Source organism: Neovison vison, chromosome 11 (genome assembly GCF_020171115.1).
Source record: "Neovison vison isolate M4711 chromosome 11, ASM_NN_V1, whole genome shotgun sequence".
In the NCBI taxonomy this organism is placed as follows: domain Eukaryota; kingdom Metazoa; phylum Chordata; class Mammalia; order Carnivora; family Mustelidae; genus Neogale; species Neogale vison.
The window spans coordinates 205,840,533-205,857,588 of NC_058101.1; the positions used below are offsets into that span (position 1 = coordinate 205,840,533).

At 42.4% G+C, this 17,056-nt stretch overlaps 1 protein-coding gene across 1 annotated transcript in view; it reads right to left on the reverse strand.

Moving 5' to 3' along the window:
• Nucleotides 1–2,105: 2,105 nt before the first annotated feature.
• The window catches only part of AGPAT5 (1-acylglycerol-3-phosphate O-acyltransferase 5), a 53,364-nt gene continuing 38,413 nt past the window's right edge, over nt 2,106–17,056 (reverse strand). Inside the window, exons 6-8 of the mRNA XM_044225712.1 lie at nt 13,643–13,804; nt 6,767–6,890; nt 2,106–4,683 (exon numbers count right to left, since the gene is read on the reverse strand). Coding sequence (XP_044081647.1) covers nt 4,458–4,683; nt 6,767–6,890; nt 13,643–13,804 — 512 coding nt within the window. The 3' untranslated portion in view covers nt 2,106–4,457. The remainder of the gene's footprint in view (nt 4,684–6,766; nt 6,891–13,642; nt 13,805–17,056) is intronic.

A 17,056-nucleotide genomic window follows, 5' to 3' on the forward strand; every position in this document is an offset into this window, starting at 1 on the left:
CAAGATGCACTGAGCAGCGGCTACTTTGCATGGGCTCAGATAACTCGGATAACTCACTGAGTCACCAGCCACCCTTTGAGATAAATGCGACGATCGTCAGTAATTTACAGGGGAGAGCATTTAAACAGAAACATCAGGTAGAAACAGAAACTTTAAAGAACTCGTCCAAGGTGGAACACCAAGTGGGAGAACCAGGACTCACTAGCTGGTGGTTGGCCCGCAGCTGTTCGCCTCCGGGCTGAGCGACCCTGCTGCCCAGGGTCACGTGTGAGGAGAGGACACAACTCGCTTAGGATGTGAGCACGCGGCCCGGCACACAGTAAGCACTCAACAAACCTTGGCAAGTATCGGAAAAAAGCAACATTATAATGTATCCTATAGCTGTTACTTGGCAATAAAACATACACGTACATAAAACATATACATTATTATAAATATGTGAAATAACCATCACCCAACAGGTATTTTATCATCCTATATCACCAAGCAGATTTTGAGATTTTTATATCTATATATATATATATTTTTTTTCTGGATTAATGAAGCACCAATAAACTCAAGATAAATCAGAATTTATTCTGAACATACCATAAGGAGACAAGACTGTTAGGCAAATATCTTTTGCTCCTGAACATACAGAGAATATCGGTGGCATCTTTTTATTTTTTCTTTAAGGCGCAATGATTTATAAAAATAAAATTAGCAGAATAGGTCTTTCTTACATATTCACCCATAAAGTCATGAACCACTACTAATTTAGATGGAATAAGTCACCATGGATAAATAGGTACCGAGGGTTTGCTCTACAGATCATATTTTCTTTAATACAGAAGTAACTGAGCTTCCTATTTGGAGTGGTTTTCCGAACAATCACTTTTCCCCCATCTCGGGGTAGGGTATTTGTCCCTCTGACCTCATGCATGACTCCCCTGAGAATAACCCCCAGCTGGTAAAAGTAACAGATTTACTTTCTTGTCCACAAACTGGAAAAGGTGTCAAATGATGAAATCTTGGGGATAATGTTGAGTCATAACTACTCCAAACTAAGTCAGTAATTGTATATCTAGCAGTTAAAAATACCTGAGCAAAGTTGTATATTCAATTACAAGGAGCTTACCCATATAATATCAAATATCTGAATGTTTCCAAATTATCAGTTTGACTAAGTACCAATTTTCATTCTAATGTTTGACTACTAGGTTAAATTAGTCTGTGTATCATGCCAAAATACTAAATGGTAACACATTCCAAGTAAGCCAATCTTTAAAATTAAGTGTAACCCATAATAAAAACCAGTCTAACCCCACCCTCTCCCCCAGAAATCCTACTTAACGAAGATACGTAACTCACTACAAGGTGGTATCTGGAATATCTGCCAGGACAGCCTTTTCTTCAATCTAATACAACAAGAACAATACTATTATGGTTAAAATCTATTAGTACATCTGCAATTGTACACATGAATTATCATTATGATTAACATTTCTCTTCCTAAAGGTGTGTCCAATAGGTATCTGGCAGTTACTTCGTGTCTCCACCTGTTGGGCAAATTTTACATATACCGTATTTTTATAATGGTCCATCTATTTAAAAGATCACTTTCTTGACACAGATCTGTTCAGTGAATGTAATAATAAACCATGTAACATTGCAAAGGAAAAATAAAGCTTTATATGTAAATAACAGAAAATTGGGACCACGGTACAGGAAACAAAATCACATGGGAATGGAAGACATGAAAGAAACCATTAGTATGTACAGGGCAGGGATCAGTCAGATTGGGTCTTCACTTACCAACCTGGCTAAGTTGAGGCCCCGGACAAGCCTCAGTGAGGTACCCTAATGATTACGGAACTGTCAAACAACTAACACTTGCGATATACATTGTGTAAGAGGCATAGATGAGTTTGTATAATGAAACTAAAATATTGCTTCGCAATTTTGAGTATTGTAATGTATTTTTTTAAAAGTTTGCTCAATATTTATGAAAAAATATTGTAATTTTATACGTTCAGAATGTAGGGCCAGTCACAAAGCTTAGGATGTAACTGAAGAGTGTTGGGGAATTTCTGGGTCGCAAAAAGTTAAATAGCACAGACAGTAGAGACAGTGAAAGATTTTATTTTTTTCTTTTACTTCCATCCAAACACACCCTTTTCTGGAAAACATAAAAGCATGCACATTGATGGCATTCTTATAAAGAAAACAAGTAATAACTAAGCTGCAAATCAATAATGAGAATAACATAAACATAGGCTTAAATGATATGTGAAGAGATTTACAGGTAGATCCAGGGCTCTTAATTTTAGGAAATAATAATTCAAGTCATATCAGCACATGTTAAAAAGAAGCTTCTAATTTTCCAAATATTTTGATACAAAATTTTTAAACCAACAAATATATTTTATAGAACTTCTATGAGAATATAAGTATGTTCATAAGAAATAAGATGTTCAAAGTGATCTTATGCAGTTCACTGTGACTTCTTAAAATCAGTTATAATCAACATAATTCCAATGTACTACTACTTAAAATTGAAATTTAGAGCATATCCATGATATTCAAAGTAAGTTGCCCAACTTACATATACTTTGATCTATTTAGAAACAGGTTCTAACTTTAGGATTGTTAAAAAAAAATATATTGACAAAGACATGGGATGGATTTAAATTTCACTTTACAAGTAAGAGAAAATGACAATTTGGCATGAAAACAATTTTCAGAAGTGTGACCCACACTGCCGTGCATAATTAGGCCGCTGTGTCCTGTGGGGATGTGTGTACACACACTCACACTATTGTACACGGACAACTCACACTACCCAGCGGTGCAAGGTGCTGTCTGACATGGCCTGCTCTCTGGGTCTGGAGAAAAACTTGGACGAAATTTCCTTTCTTTATTATTTTCATTTTGTTCATCATGATTCAGCTGGTGTGTTTCATCTGGGGCACAGATACAATTTTGCAACAAAAATCCATGAAGCAGAAATGTTATCCTAAAGGACTGGTAGGCAATCAAGCTGAAGTTGTAACATCAACACTGAGCAGATCCAAAAAAGGTCATCCTCTTGCACATCCATTATTTCGTGACTGAAAACTGAGTCGGGTGATCTGTTTGCTCAAACAGCGCTCTTGTTCAGAGGTGATATGGATTCATTGTGTAGCCCCATTAAAAGTACTGAGAACTAAACAAATTCATTCAGGTGATGGATTCAATCTCCCTGGCTCGTGGAAGGTCGATGTCTTGACATGAGCCCGGCGCAAACCGCCTGTGGCGCACCAGCAGGGCCGCCGGCGAGAGCTCCCAAGGGCCCGCCCTGCGGCGGGACAGACACCGGCTGGCTCAGAGCCCTCCTGCGCGTGCGCGTGTCCTGTGCCAGGCGCCGGGCAGCAGGCGGATAGTCGTCCAAAGGAAGAGAATCCAAACACAGTGGAAACGGACTGTGATGACGTGAGAAAAAAAACGACTTCCGAACTAAATGTTGTGCTAAACTCAAGAGTAACAAGCAAAGGCACGTGCTAGTACATCTAGTCAGACGTCTGGAGGCTCCCATCACCTCAAATATCTGTGGACTCAGGTCCAACAAAGGTTCACACTGATTATTTTGATATAAAAAAATAACAGGAAACCTGAAGGTTTTCAAGTAGTTATGGCACAGATGTTGGGAAGTACTAAGAGCTTAGCTTAACTCTTCAAAAACCGGGCAATGTAAAGTTCTGCTACAATGAATCAGGGTCACAATTCTAACTTAAACTTAATTCTCATATTTTATACATTATTCTTTTGTAGACAATACAGGGTGTGCAAATTTAGCTGTTTCAATAAATATTAGAAATGTTAATTACTCTGCAAATATAAAGTAAAATCAGCTAATAATGCAGTACAACAAAAGCAGGCGCTAACCAGAGCTTCCTCCCCATGGATAATTTCTTGCCCTTTTCCGTAAGTATCCTTCTTGATACTTACATACAATTTCTTTCACTCACTTGGAGAAATTAAGCAGAAAGCAAAATATTACATAGCTCCAAGATACTAAATACTTTAGTGATAAATGCTGGACTAGTCAAAGTTGTAAAAAAACTGAAAGTAACAAATACAGTGAAATATACGCGAATTAATGTTCATGAATGCAGCTATCTGAATTACAAAACAAAAACAAATTATACAATCCTAATAGTCTTCTGAAGATGACATTAGTTCATAGGAAATGCCAAGTATAGCAAAAACTGTTTAGCTTTCCCCTTTCCAGCAGCTTCTGTAACAAAGTTGTAAAACCATGTATGCTTGCCCAAGACCATCTGCATGCCGGCTTTAATCAGAAATTCTATTTTACCCAATGTTCAATCAACAAGCCTTTATTTACACTTCTTATTAAAATCAGGAAACAATTTGATGGAAGGCGTGGCTGCCAACACTGAACCACGGAGCACATCCCACTGCCTGCAGACAGCTACTGCTCAAGCTTTTATACTAACCCACAAGCAGCCAATTAAGGTTCCATAAATCCACGTTCTTACATAGAGTTTCCTTCCAGCCTCGGTCATAAGCATACCAGCAGTCAAACCACTTAAGATCAATAATGATGGTAAAGTCTTTTTGAGACTTAATTTAGAATTAACACTTTCTCCAGGAAATTTGTTTCTTCTTTCTGGATCCACTGAATCATAAAATTCTATAAGCAACCTATGGCCAGAATGGGAAAAAAAAAAAAAAATTAAAGTTTCAGGTTTAGTCATTTAATATTCTAATTTAAAAAATAGTTAGCTCTGTTTGCCTATTACATGCTGAAGAAGCTAAAGGTCCTTGGGATAAGGAAATACCTAGAGACTTGATTTAATTGGGCTTTCTAGACTTTGAAAATACCTTTATATGTTCATGATTAGTGATGAATTGTATTATATGTCATTTCTTTTTAAAAGATAGTTTTAAGTAATTTTGTGGGGATGATTTTTTTAAACTTCAGATTTTTAATAATTTTGCAACCACCAGACTCACTCACACATGGGTAATAACCAACCGCACTTCGTCTCCACCTTCCCCCCGTCTCCACTCCTCCCTCCTGTGGCTCCCATTCCCTCAGAAGTCAAAGAGAAGATAAGCAGTTCTTATAACGTGTCATGGAGTTTCCCTCAAAAAGCCCTTATTTGCACGGGATTATAAAAATAGGTATAAGAAGGAAAACATAGCATAGTTAATTCACTTTCCTATCTTATTTAAAAAATGTAAAGTTGTAACAGCAGAAGAGACTCAGCAAAAAACTCTGAAACACAAGTACAAAGCAGAAAACCCTTCTACTACCTTAACACACTCCTCAGAGATAACCACTGTTTTAAAAGGTCCAGGCTCATTCTAAGTATGTATTAGCACCTATACCATGAAATACATTGGATGTTAAGCGTATTGTTCGGGCTTTTTTTTCTGAGAACTGATTTTCATGTCAAAACACACATATTTTACTTTTGAAATTTCTCCCGTAACCCACGTGGGTGGCAGTGACTGGCTGGTGGTATCGATTCTGTCCCGTACAACTGACGGGACACGGAATAAGGGGATGTAGCTACTTGTCCCTAAACTTCATAGTTTCATTTTCAATGCAGCACACTTTTAATAATTTTCATTTTCTAAAGTTAACTCAAAAGGGTTGACTGAGGAAATAATTTTATTGTAATACAACAAAGAAAGGGGGACCAGAGCAGTCTGCTGAGAAGCGTATCAGGAGAATAAAACACAGGTAAAATTTCTGAACACAAACCTAATTTTGGAAATCTTACTTCTGAGTCTGTAAAAACGCCACAGTTGGGGCTTTAGTAAACAATGCGTCCTATAACTAATGGATCGGTTTTTTTTCAAAAAGAGGGTAAAAAGTAGAAATGTTTAAAACCTATCTTTCAAAAAACAGGATATGCACCAAAGGATAAAACTCCCACTGACACCAAACAACCAATAATATATCCTAAAGTTTTCATCCAAGAGAATTCCGTTTCTAAGCATCATATCAAAACCTGACATCCACTTTTTATCTTCCTAAAAAGAGAAGAAAATTCTAAAATTTTTTCCTTTAGAAAACTGTATTAAATCCAAGGGGTTCTATCATCCCCTATGGAGGGCCCCTGGTCCTTCCAGATTTGCTCTTGGGTAAGCAGAACTTCACACGCTCTTCCTCGGTTGGACCTCACTAAGCCGTGCCTCACCCAGGCGGTGTCTAAATACACCCGTAATTCACCAAGGGTCAACACTACTGTCTTGCTCTGAAGTGATGTGAATAGCACAGATGAACACAAGCTCAACCCCAGAAACTGTTTAGGCCCCAAAACACGAACAGCAAAAGACATTCTGGTCAGAATGTCACCTGGCCCTTCTTCAAGTATACCCATGTCATTTCCACGTACCCCGGACACAATGCTCTATCCCACAGCCTCGCTCTCTGGGCACGCGGGCCTGCCAGCTAGTTCTCAAACACAACACCACTTTGTGTGACCCGGGAATGCAGACGTGGAGCATCTCACAGTGAAAAGCGGTGTGTGTGTGTGTGTGTTTTCTAATTTTATATCCCACCACAGAGTACCTCTAGAAAATACTGAGAATGAAAACAGGAAGGCCTCCTAAAACAAGTTCTTTCACAGACAACAAAACAGTAAGATTTAAAACATGAACAGACTGGACTTGAGTTTACAAAAAAACATACATTAGTTTAAAATTGTTTATTTACTACACTGAAATGTAGCCAAACCCAAGTTTTTGAAGTAGGAGAACTGCTGTTACTCACTTATCTTTAATTTCAAAACGCTCATGAAGCCATCTTCTCATAAATGCTTGTTCTTCTGGGACATCTTTTTTGTCTATACGATCAATGTGAATATGAATTTTTGGACATTCTTTGCAAAGAAATTCTAACAAGAAACAAGAAAATTCATTTCATTTTTCGTTATTTTACAACTCATCGTTATATAAAACAACTGAAAATGAGGTAAAATATATTTTTAAAAGATGAAAAAGCAGATTCTTAAGCTTAAAAAAGAAAAAAGTTAATGGAAAAAAGAAATATATACTGATGGTTTTAGGTTTCAAGCTGAAGCATCAGAGTGCTATAATGTCCGAGTCTGCCACAAAAACCTGAAGTCATTCAGTTACATCGAAAGTACCAAATGTTACTCTGCATACACAAACCTTCCAGTCCGTAGGTGGCCCAGGAACAGAAACTTGTCCCCAAATGCCAACCACCCTCAGGCTCACTAATCACCTGCATGAGCACACCGGGCCGCTGCGTCCAAGTGTGTCACTCGTCACACACTGTCACTGCTGTTCCCACTAGACTGTGAGGCCCCGAAGGGCGGAGGTGAAGTCTGGCGGGTTCACTCTGCCAGAGCACTGGGAGCACGAGGCACTTAACCCCGAGTCCCTAGTGCCTCGGCCGGGTAGGTCAGCCTGTCACGGAGTGTCACACACCCAGCACAGACGTGGGAAAGAGAGCTCACTCCTCTAGGACTTGATGTTGGTTTCTACTCACTGGTACCCCCAGCTCTCCTGCCTTTGCCATATTTTCACATATCCTACTTGGTTTAGGAACCAAATTCTTTCTGTGGAATAGCTACAAGCTTTGAAGTGACTACAGTTCCTGAGACACGCTAATTTGAACAAAGCAGGCAGTTCTTTCTCAGCCTGCGTTGCATAAGCGATGAGGCCAGGATTTATTCCAAGACAAGGACTCGTAGCTGGGAAAATCCCCTTCTCATGGATGCCTCTCGGTAAAGAGCTGAGATCATGAACAGATTAAATTCCCTGGAGAGTGAGGAGATGGTCCGAAGAGGTTTCAAAGGAGACTATGTTCCCTAGGTGGGAATGCAAGGAGGCTTAGACCTGTTTTCTCGAGTTGAAATGCGGTCAAAGACAGGGTTCCAAGAAGTGGTGACTCACGTGGTCTGCAGCTGAAGGAAGTTTCTGCTTCAGCAGGAGTCTTGGGACTCCACAGGCATCTCTTTTTCGCTACGGATTCCCTATGATTGTTCTTAACCACCAGAGTCAAGCCTTAATAGCACGAGGCATCTCCGGCATCAAAACTGTCCTGTTACATACTTTCAGGAGTGAACTGGCTTTGAAGATAAAGGCACAAAAAGCACAGGGGGAAGACCCGACTCTGCAGAGTTTCTGTCCTTGCTTTCTCAAGTTCCGCTGTCGTTTATGTAGTCGAAGGATCTCAGCGGCAGGGCCGCGCAGAGGTTCAGAGCACGGATAGGGAGCCAGGCAGGCCGGGTCCCGCTCCCTGGTCAGCCCCGGGCACAGGGGCTCGCAGTCGGTGCCGGTCTCCCGGTCCGCAAGACAGAGATGAGGGAGCAGCGCTGGTCTGATGGGGCCGCCGTGGGGAGGCTGGACGCGGAGCTCCAAGAGCAGCGCCAGCAACCGGACGCCCTACAAGTCGGCGATTCCAACTCTCTGGCTGCACATGACTTCTCATCTCGCCCTCTCATTTGTATTTCTGATCCATAAAAATGCAGCGCCTGATACCAAGTCCCCGACCTTCACCTAATCACCTACATCCCCCGCTCAGCATCGCCGTCATTCAACGGGAGGCCAACCCGTAGTTAGCCCTGATGCCGCAGGGATGCGCGCGGCCGCAGGAAACGTGAGCAGCCCTGGGGGGAGGCGGTTGGGAGAAGGGGGGTGGGGTTATGGACATTGGGGAGGGTATGTGCTATGGTGAGTGCTGTGAAGTGTGTAAACCTGGCGATTCACAGACCTGTACCCCTGGGGATAAAAATATATGTTTATAAAAAATAAAAAATAAATTAAAAAAAAAAAGTGAGCAGCCTTGAACTTGTAATTGTGGTGCCTGGGAAGCGATAGTGTCTCTCACGAGACATCAGCTAAGGATGGAAGACACACGGATACTGAGAAGGACTCCCAAATTCATATGGGAGTAAAATCTACATGGTACCCTGGTGTTTACAATCCAGTTTCGTCTACATTATTTCATCCGTGTAGGCAAGTGCTACTACCCTTGTCGGGCTTGGAGAGGACCAAGACCCAGCATGGACGGCTGTGGAACCCCAACAGCCCAGTTCCTGGGGTGGGGACCCAAATGAAAACTAGGAGAGAATCATCAGAAAAACACTAAAAGACTTTCAGGAGACAAGAAAGAAGTGACATAAATGTTTTCTTCCATATTTAATAAAGCTCGTGTCTCTATACTTGTAAAAACTACATTAGTTGGTGCTTATTTTATTGTATAAGCAAAAATTTTCCCATACTATTCAGAAATATATGGAAAAAGTATTCTAATTAAGGTATAACTTTTTTCTTTTTTTTTTAAAGATTTATTTTTTTAGGAGGGAGTGAGAACACGAGGCGGGGCTGGAAGGGGAGGGGGAGAGGGAGAAGCAGGACCCGCCAACCAGGTGCTCCAAGGTATCATTTTTTTCCAATTAGAACTTTCCCAGTGGAGCCCTCATAGAGCCCTAGAGTACATATATGCTAGGGTAATAGGAGTCTTTCAAGTATTCATACCTGTCACAAGGACTAGTCTCTGGAGAAACTAAGTTCCATTTGGTCTGTGCCTGGGGAGCCAGGCAAGGTGGAGACAGGAGAGAAAAGCAGAGTTCCAACAGCCAGAGCAGAGAATGTCCATGTGCTGCATGGGGACAACCTCCACACACCCGGGCCTCACCTGGCTCCCACACTGCTGGCTCATAACCCGCCCCCTTTGCCTCTGGGGAAAAAATGACCTAAATCCAGGAGTAGAAAACTAGGTAGATAAGCCAGTGTACCCTCACATCAATGGACATCATGCAGCATTTTTAAAACACTACAGAAGTGTATATACTGACAGATAAAGATGTTTATGACTAAAAGCAGGACATAAAGAAAACAATATATACAAATGACCTTATCTAAAAATATCCGAAGGTACATACTCCAATACAGTGACATTATAAAAAGGAAGATTTTGAGGAAAATATTCAAATTGTTAACTGCATCTGGACAGGTTAGCCTGTGGAGTTTTCTTCCTTCTTCTTTTGGATTACCTGTAATTTTCCCCTCCCAGTAAGTTTTATTTTCATATAAGAAAATGTTAATAGGAAAAAGTAGCCTAGTACCATACTAAGTGGTTAAACAGAACATCAAATGTTATCTTTAACTTCACAATTTATTGTGGTATACCTCCTACTATAGAAAAGGATTTTAAGTAAGTCTATAATCAGACTGGTCTGTCTCTCCTCTGCCTAGTGAACACTGTCCAGGGAAGACAAAGACCCTTATGACAAGCCCAGATGAATCACAAAGCACACAGCCAGGTGGGCGGCGATCAGTATTCACAAAGACACCACAAAACGGGAAGCACCAGGGACACTACCTGCTGCCTAGCTCTCTAACATGAGGCCTCATTAAGGCCCAAACCATAAGACTCGTGATCACAACAGTTCATTAACCCCGCAGGTTCTGCCCTCCCTTGCAGCCAATGCACACTAGCAGTCTGGGGTGAGCAGAGGCCTGCGCAGTCAGCAGTCGTCCCAGGTGACTCGGAGGGAACTGCAATACTCTTGGAGTGTAATGCCCTTCAGTACGCTTTGAGAAAGACTGGCCTGTGGCATATAAAAGCACAATCTAGCAACTATGGAAATAGTGTTTTTTAACTGGGCTATCAAATATGAGTATAGTGATAGTATGTATGGAGATACTATTTAATACTAATCACACGGAACCACCAAGTACTTATGATACTCTAACTTATGGAATTTTATACCTAACTCAACGTACATCATCAATTTAAAGTGCATCTTAATCTATTCTAATTAAAAGTTGAGCAGAATAGCAATCAATTTATATAATAATGAGAGTGGGGATTTTCAAGCCACAGGTCCCAAACTCACAATTAAAATCAACATGTGACACGGAAAACCAGATGTCGCCTCTCACGTGCACAGGCACACTGGCAGCAGTGGCGACGTCCATGCATTCGTGGAGCTGGCAGACCCTGCCAGGGCGGCTTCTGCGGAGGCTGCACAGCCCTGCACCCCAAACAGCAAAGTACAGACGGGACTCTTGTACTGGAGTTTCATCCATGGGCCTGTTACCAAACCCGATACTGGGATTTTTGCCAATCTGATAGTAAAGATGATATCTTGCTAAAAATCTTAATTTGTATTTTTCTTACTATGAATGAGATGGAGCATTTTTTTCCTGTAACCTACTACTGAGTTACTGATCATATTCTTATCAATTTGTAGAAGCACTTTCTACATCAAGAAAATCCAACTTTTTTCCTGTGATCTAAGCTGCAAATATTTTCCTAGTTTGTCTTCAGTCTTTTGATTTTACTCTGATATATTCTTCCTTGTGGAAATATTCACCCTTACCTGACTGAAACGACAGATTTATTTTTCACATGGCTTCGGGGTGTGATAGCTAGAAAGGCCAACCTTCTCAAAGAGACAATTTGTAAGGAAAACACAAAGCCACCGGCACCCATGTGTATGCAGTGGAGGAAGCAGAGCAGTAGGGGCGGTGCTGGGCTGGAATCTAGGCAACGCAGCTCTAAGGCGGTTTCCTCCTCAAGGCTTCCCACCCATTGGGGGAAGGTAAACTATTTACCATATGCTGAGCGCTAACCTTGTGGCTTAAGCACTTAGTGCCACAGGACCTCTAAAGCAAGAGGAAGCAAATGAGTGAGGGAAGAGGAATGTTGTGGTAACAGCCAAGTTGGGGGTGGGGGAGGGAACCAGAGGAGAGGGGTTTCATCCTGGCCCTCACACAGCCTTCCATTCCAGAAGGCAGTGGAGTGGAAGAGAGCGGACAGCTAGGATACAGACTCCTCGGAGGGCAGGCTACAGAGGGCGGGACTTGGCCTGTGAGCACTGCCAAAGCCAGGAGTTCCTTATGACGGGCACGGTGGCATAACGAAAGCAGTTTGCAAAGGTTCTCATAAACAGTTAGATCTGTTTCTCATAAACAATAAAACAATGTTCAATAAATCTTTTTTTTTTTAAAGATAAACTAGTGATAATATTGTTGAACTAAATGAATGTGTTTTCAAATGTAAAAATAGGTCAATGACTCCTCTGATGGTTAAAAAAAGAAAAATATTAATACATTGCCTTTTTGACAAGAAGGGAAGAATTTCTAGAGTTAAGAATATAGACTTAATTTTGCACATGTGATACACAAACACTTATGAAAAGTGGTTACCTCTGGGCAGGGGAAGGTGACCCAGGCGAAGGGGGATGTGGTGGAAAGCAAGCCATTTCACTGTACATTTTATACAGTTGTGGTTTTTAAACTATCTGATGTAGGATATATTCCAAAAATTTTCATTTAAAGTGAAACAAATTGGGGTGCCTGGGTGGCTCATTGGGTTAAAGCCTCTGCCTTCAGCTCAGGTCCTGGGATCGAGCCCCGCATGGGCTTTCTGCTCAGCGGGGAGCCTGCTTCCCTCCCTCTCTCTCTCTGTCTGCTTCTGCCTACTTATGATCTCTGTCAAATAAATAAATAAATAAAATCTTTAAAAAAAAAAAAAGTGAAAAAAATCTTCAGCTTCCTACATGACAACTGCTCCGTGTCAAAGGCAACTGTGAGAGCAATCAGTCTACTACTTCAGATTTGTACTTCAGTCACTGTGACCGATTTCACCCCATTCACCTCTAATTAGTGCCTCATCCTTCGGTACCTCTCTCCCAACTTCCTGCTCTGGGAAGCTACTCCTTATGTCTTCTGGACATATTTTGGACATCAGTCATCAGGAGGTCCCTCTGACACACACACTTGACAGGCCTGGTATTTCACTCTTCAACACAAGTGTTTGTGTATCACATGTGACATACAAAGCTCGGGTTCTCTCTCTCGGTCACAGCGCGAATGGACACTTCGGTAAGGCAACACCTCCCATTTCCTTGTTTGCCTAATCCTGTATTTAAATTTCTCTACCAGTCAAGAGTGTCTTTTTGGTTATATTTAATTTAAATATTCTGCCCACTTAAAATTCTCTTTTTTCTTGTTATACCTGACATATATATAGGCAACAGCTAAAAAGTCTTTAAAACCCAACATAGGTTTGAATGTCTGGGTGGCTCTGTCAGTTAAGTGTCAAACTCTTGATCTCAACTCAGGTCTCAGTCACAAGGTCGTGGGTTCAGGCCCTTTGCTGGGCTCCACGCTGGGTATGGAGCCTACTTACAAACCAAAACAAACAAACAAAAAAACAAAAACCCCACAAAAACCCCAGCACAGGTTTGAAAAAAGAAAGAGTCATATTTAACTGTTTCTTCTTGCCAAAGAGATACTACATTTCACAAGTGTTACACAGAAGTCCACATAGAGGTGACCGCTGACCATCAGTACACCGCCAGACTGCCAGGGTAGCACTCTCCTCCCCACTCCCTCTCTTTGAGTTCTGCAGCCGTCCGTTCTCACGGGCCAGCTCTGGGTAGAAGGAAACGGAGTTAATGATAATGGGGACGTCTAAAGGACTACTGTGGCAACCAGGAAAGACTTGTAAAATTCAAACTGTTATGGATTAATAAAAAAATACCTGGAAAACAGATCAAGCATACACAGAAAATACATCAAGTAAACATTATGAAGTACATGTACCCATTGAAGAGACTAATTATACACTCGCCAATATATGACATAATTGAAAATATCAACTCACCGGCCATGGACGGTGCTTCTTTCCGCTGTCCTTTATCATCAATAGTCCCTTCAAAAGCCACTGTCACATCATAAATTGCATCTAAATAATTCTTCATAGAGTCAAAAGCAACATGAGTTGCCTTTATTCTTGGTGTCAGCACATGTTTTAATACTGCAAAGCCTAAAAGAGAGGTTGTGGCCATGAGTTAATTACAAAACATCTCAGCAGAATATAATATCCAGACTGTCTTTAAATTTCTAGGAATAGACCAAAATATATCAAATATATTAAAGCCATATCTCATATACATGGACAGGGCTTGAGGTTTAGAAAGCACTCTTAAGACTTGATGTATTTAAATCAACATTCATTTATTACATATTTATTCAACATCTCAGGTACGAGACGCTGGGGAAAGCTGTCAGGACGCTGGCCCTCAGCAAGCTTAGGACCTATCAGAAACCCTTCAATCTGCTAACCCCGGGCACAGGCGGGTACTTCCATCCTTATCTCTGGCCACAGAATCAAGGCTGTATCATCCTGCCCAGGGTCACTGCAGATTCAGGAGTACGATATGTAATTCTGACTCCTAGTCCACGATTTAATTTTATTTCTATTCAAATAGGGACGCAGGAGGGAGGCAGTGCCTGAAAGACCCTTGCCACATCGAGTGCCCAAGGGAAGAGCTGCTGTGGCCTGGTTCATGCGGCACACGGGGTTTGATGCTTAGAGCACTGTTGTTGTTGTTTTAAAATTAAACGGAGATACCATTTACATGCCATAAAACTCCTCATTCCAAACTGCGATTCAGTGGTTCTTAGTAGCTTCCCAAAGCTGAGCCGCCATCACCCACCGCCATCACATTCCAGACCACGTCCGTCCCTCCAGACAGACGCCCCGGCCCCTCTGCAGGTACGGAGGGCTCTCCCTGCCTGGGCCCGCCTGTTCTGGACGGTCCGCACGAATGCGGTCCCAGTACTCGGCCCCTCGTGCCTGGCTTCTTTCGCTGAGCACAGTGTTTCTGAGGCTCATCCCTGCTGGGGCAGGGTCAGTGCTTCCTTACTTTCCGTGGCTGAGTAATGCTCCGCTGTATGGCCGGCTACACTCGGTTTATCTGCTGCTCGGATGATAACCCTGGGGTTGTTGTCAACCTTTGGCTACTATACATAACGCTGCTGTGAACATTCATATAAACTGCGAGGGCGCAACGAGATTCTGCATGAACACGGGCTCTCCGTTCTCCTGGGTATATCTGAGACACAGACACAGATACACACAGACACACACACACACATTGTCTATACTTCTCAAAGTTTCTGTGATCGAGAAAACACTGTACTTTATACAGGATAATCAATCACATCCGTTGAGTGTCCCACTACTGTTAAGAATTTGTTCTACCCTTCATACTCCCCACGGCCTCTCTTTCTCTTGATTAGAATATTTACTGACCGTGTAACAGAACAGAGTAGCTTTCTGAAGTAACACGAAAACAGACTAGACAAAAGCTGATTTGGATCTTCTCCTGCCTCTCCAGGGAAAATCAGCTGCACAAGGAAGAACAGCTATAGTATGTTGGGATCCTCCTGCAGAAGAATTTTTAAAATGCAAAGCGGTGTGGGAAAGAAGAAGATTCCCACAACCACATATCTGACTGAAGTCCCCAGGGCAGAAGCAGCTTAATTTATTCAAAAACTTATAACAAAAAGCTGAATAGTATACAAGGCTGGGAAACATTCATTTGACGATTAAATTAGTTAATACATCCTTCTTTGCTTTTGGAGCTCACCCAATTTTAGTAAGTCCAAAGCTCCACAGAATCACTCTGTGGTATTCAGTAAGAACGCTTACTAGAATTCATTAAGTTAGTGAGAAGACAGGAAGACAAAGTAGTATTTTAAAAAATTATACTGAAAGTCAGAAAAATCAGTTTTGTGACAGATGAATAAGAAATGCCTGTCATTAATATGTAAGAAAAGCTAAGAAAAAAAAAAAATCTTCTCACTGAGGAATGCGCCAGGAGCAGCTCGAGTGCCCCAGACACATTTTCTCGATCCAACCCACATTCTTCAGCTTCCACCTTTTATCTTCCAGCTCTTGAAAGAGAACAGCCAAAGAGGAAGGAGAAAAACAAGGAGAATGGGCTGACACAGAGGCCCTGAGAAGAAAACATCTCAAGAAGGAACTAGTCAACGAAAGGCACGGAAAGATCCAGAACTGCGAAGTGGCCAAACAAAGGTCACCTGTTACCTGGAGGAGTACTTTCTGAGGAGTGGTAGGAATGGAAGCTTACAGAAGGGGTGAAGTGAGGTGAGAAAACACCAACAGCCCACTCTGTCCTGCATGTGTTTACTAACGCCCAGTCTGTTGCTCTCCTAAGCTTAGAAAACCACAGGACCCCCTTACCGCCCAACAAATGGATGCCACTGGGAAACTGGAAGGAACAGACCTCTTCGGAACGGGTGGAGTCAAACAGGAAAAAGACAGGGGCCCCAAACTTCTCCTTTAGCACAAAAGAGAGGGAGAAGAGTACCACCACCGGTGTGCTACACGTGGGTGCGCGAACACGCACGCACACATAGATACACACAGACACGCACACACACAGTCTGCTTATACGAGAATCAGACCACGTCGGCAAACCGGGGCAAAGCGAGCAGACAAGCGCGTGCTGGTGAGGAGTGCAAAAAGCAGCTCTTAGAGCAGTAACATTAAAATCTAGAAATACAGGAGGATATGCATGACTCAATGATGCAATCTTGTCAGAGAAACAAAACTCCTTCAAGGCAAAGACACCCTGAGATGTGAGGTGAAAAAAGAACAGATAGTTCTGTTCAAAAGGGAAAAGGAAAACAGAACTGCTCGACGTAGGGAGGAGCCAAAGTGGATCAGGCAGGGCTGAGAACGGGCAGAATCCAGTCACACCGGCAGGAGCAGGAACGGCGTGGGAACTGCGGGGCGATGGCAGCAGGCCGAGGGGCAGGGCAGGCCAGAGCTGCGCAAGGCCCAGAGCCGAAGAAGAACCGAGGAAAGCAAGGTTAGAATCAAGCCGAAAACAGGCTCAAGGCAAGGAGGAGTGAGAAAAAGGCAGAAGCAGACAGAATTTGCAGGACCTACTACAATTTCAAGACTGTGAAACAGAGCACCGGACCGAGCCCAGGATCCTGTGCAAGCAAACAGATCTTCCCTAAACGCCTCCAAAAAGGACCGCAGCCCACCACCCCACCCCTCCCCAACTCCAGCCCAGGGAGACCCATATCAGACTTCTGGCCTCCTGACCCATGAAAGAACACACGCGTAGCGCTGTAAGACACCAGGGTCTCTGAATGTGCTTCCCCAGGGAGCAAACACGCCCCCTCAGCTCCCTGCTCAAGAAGTGTGCCCGCTCCCCCAAATGTGGGTCGACACTGGGCAGTAACTTTTTTAATGTTT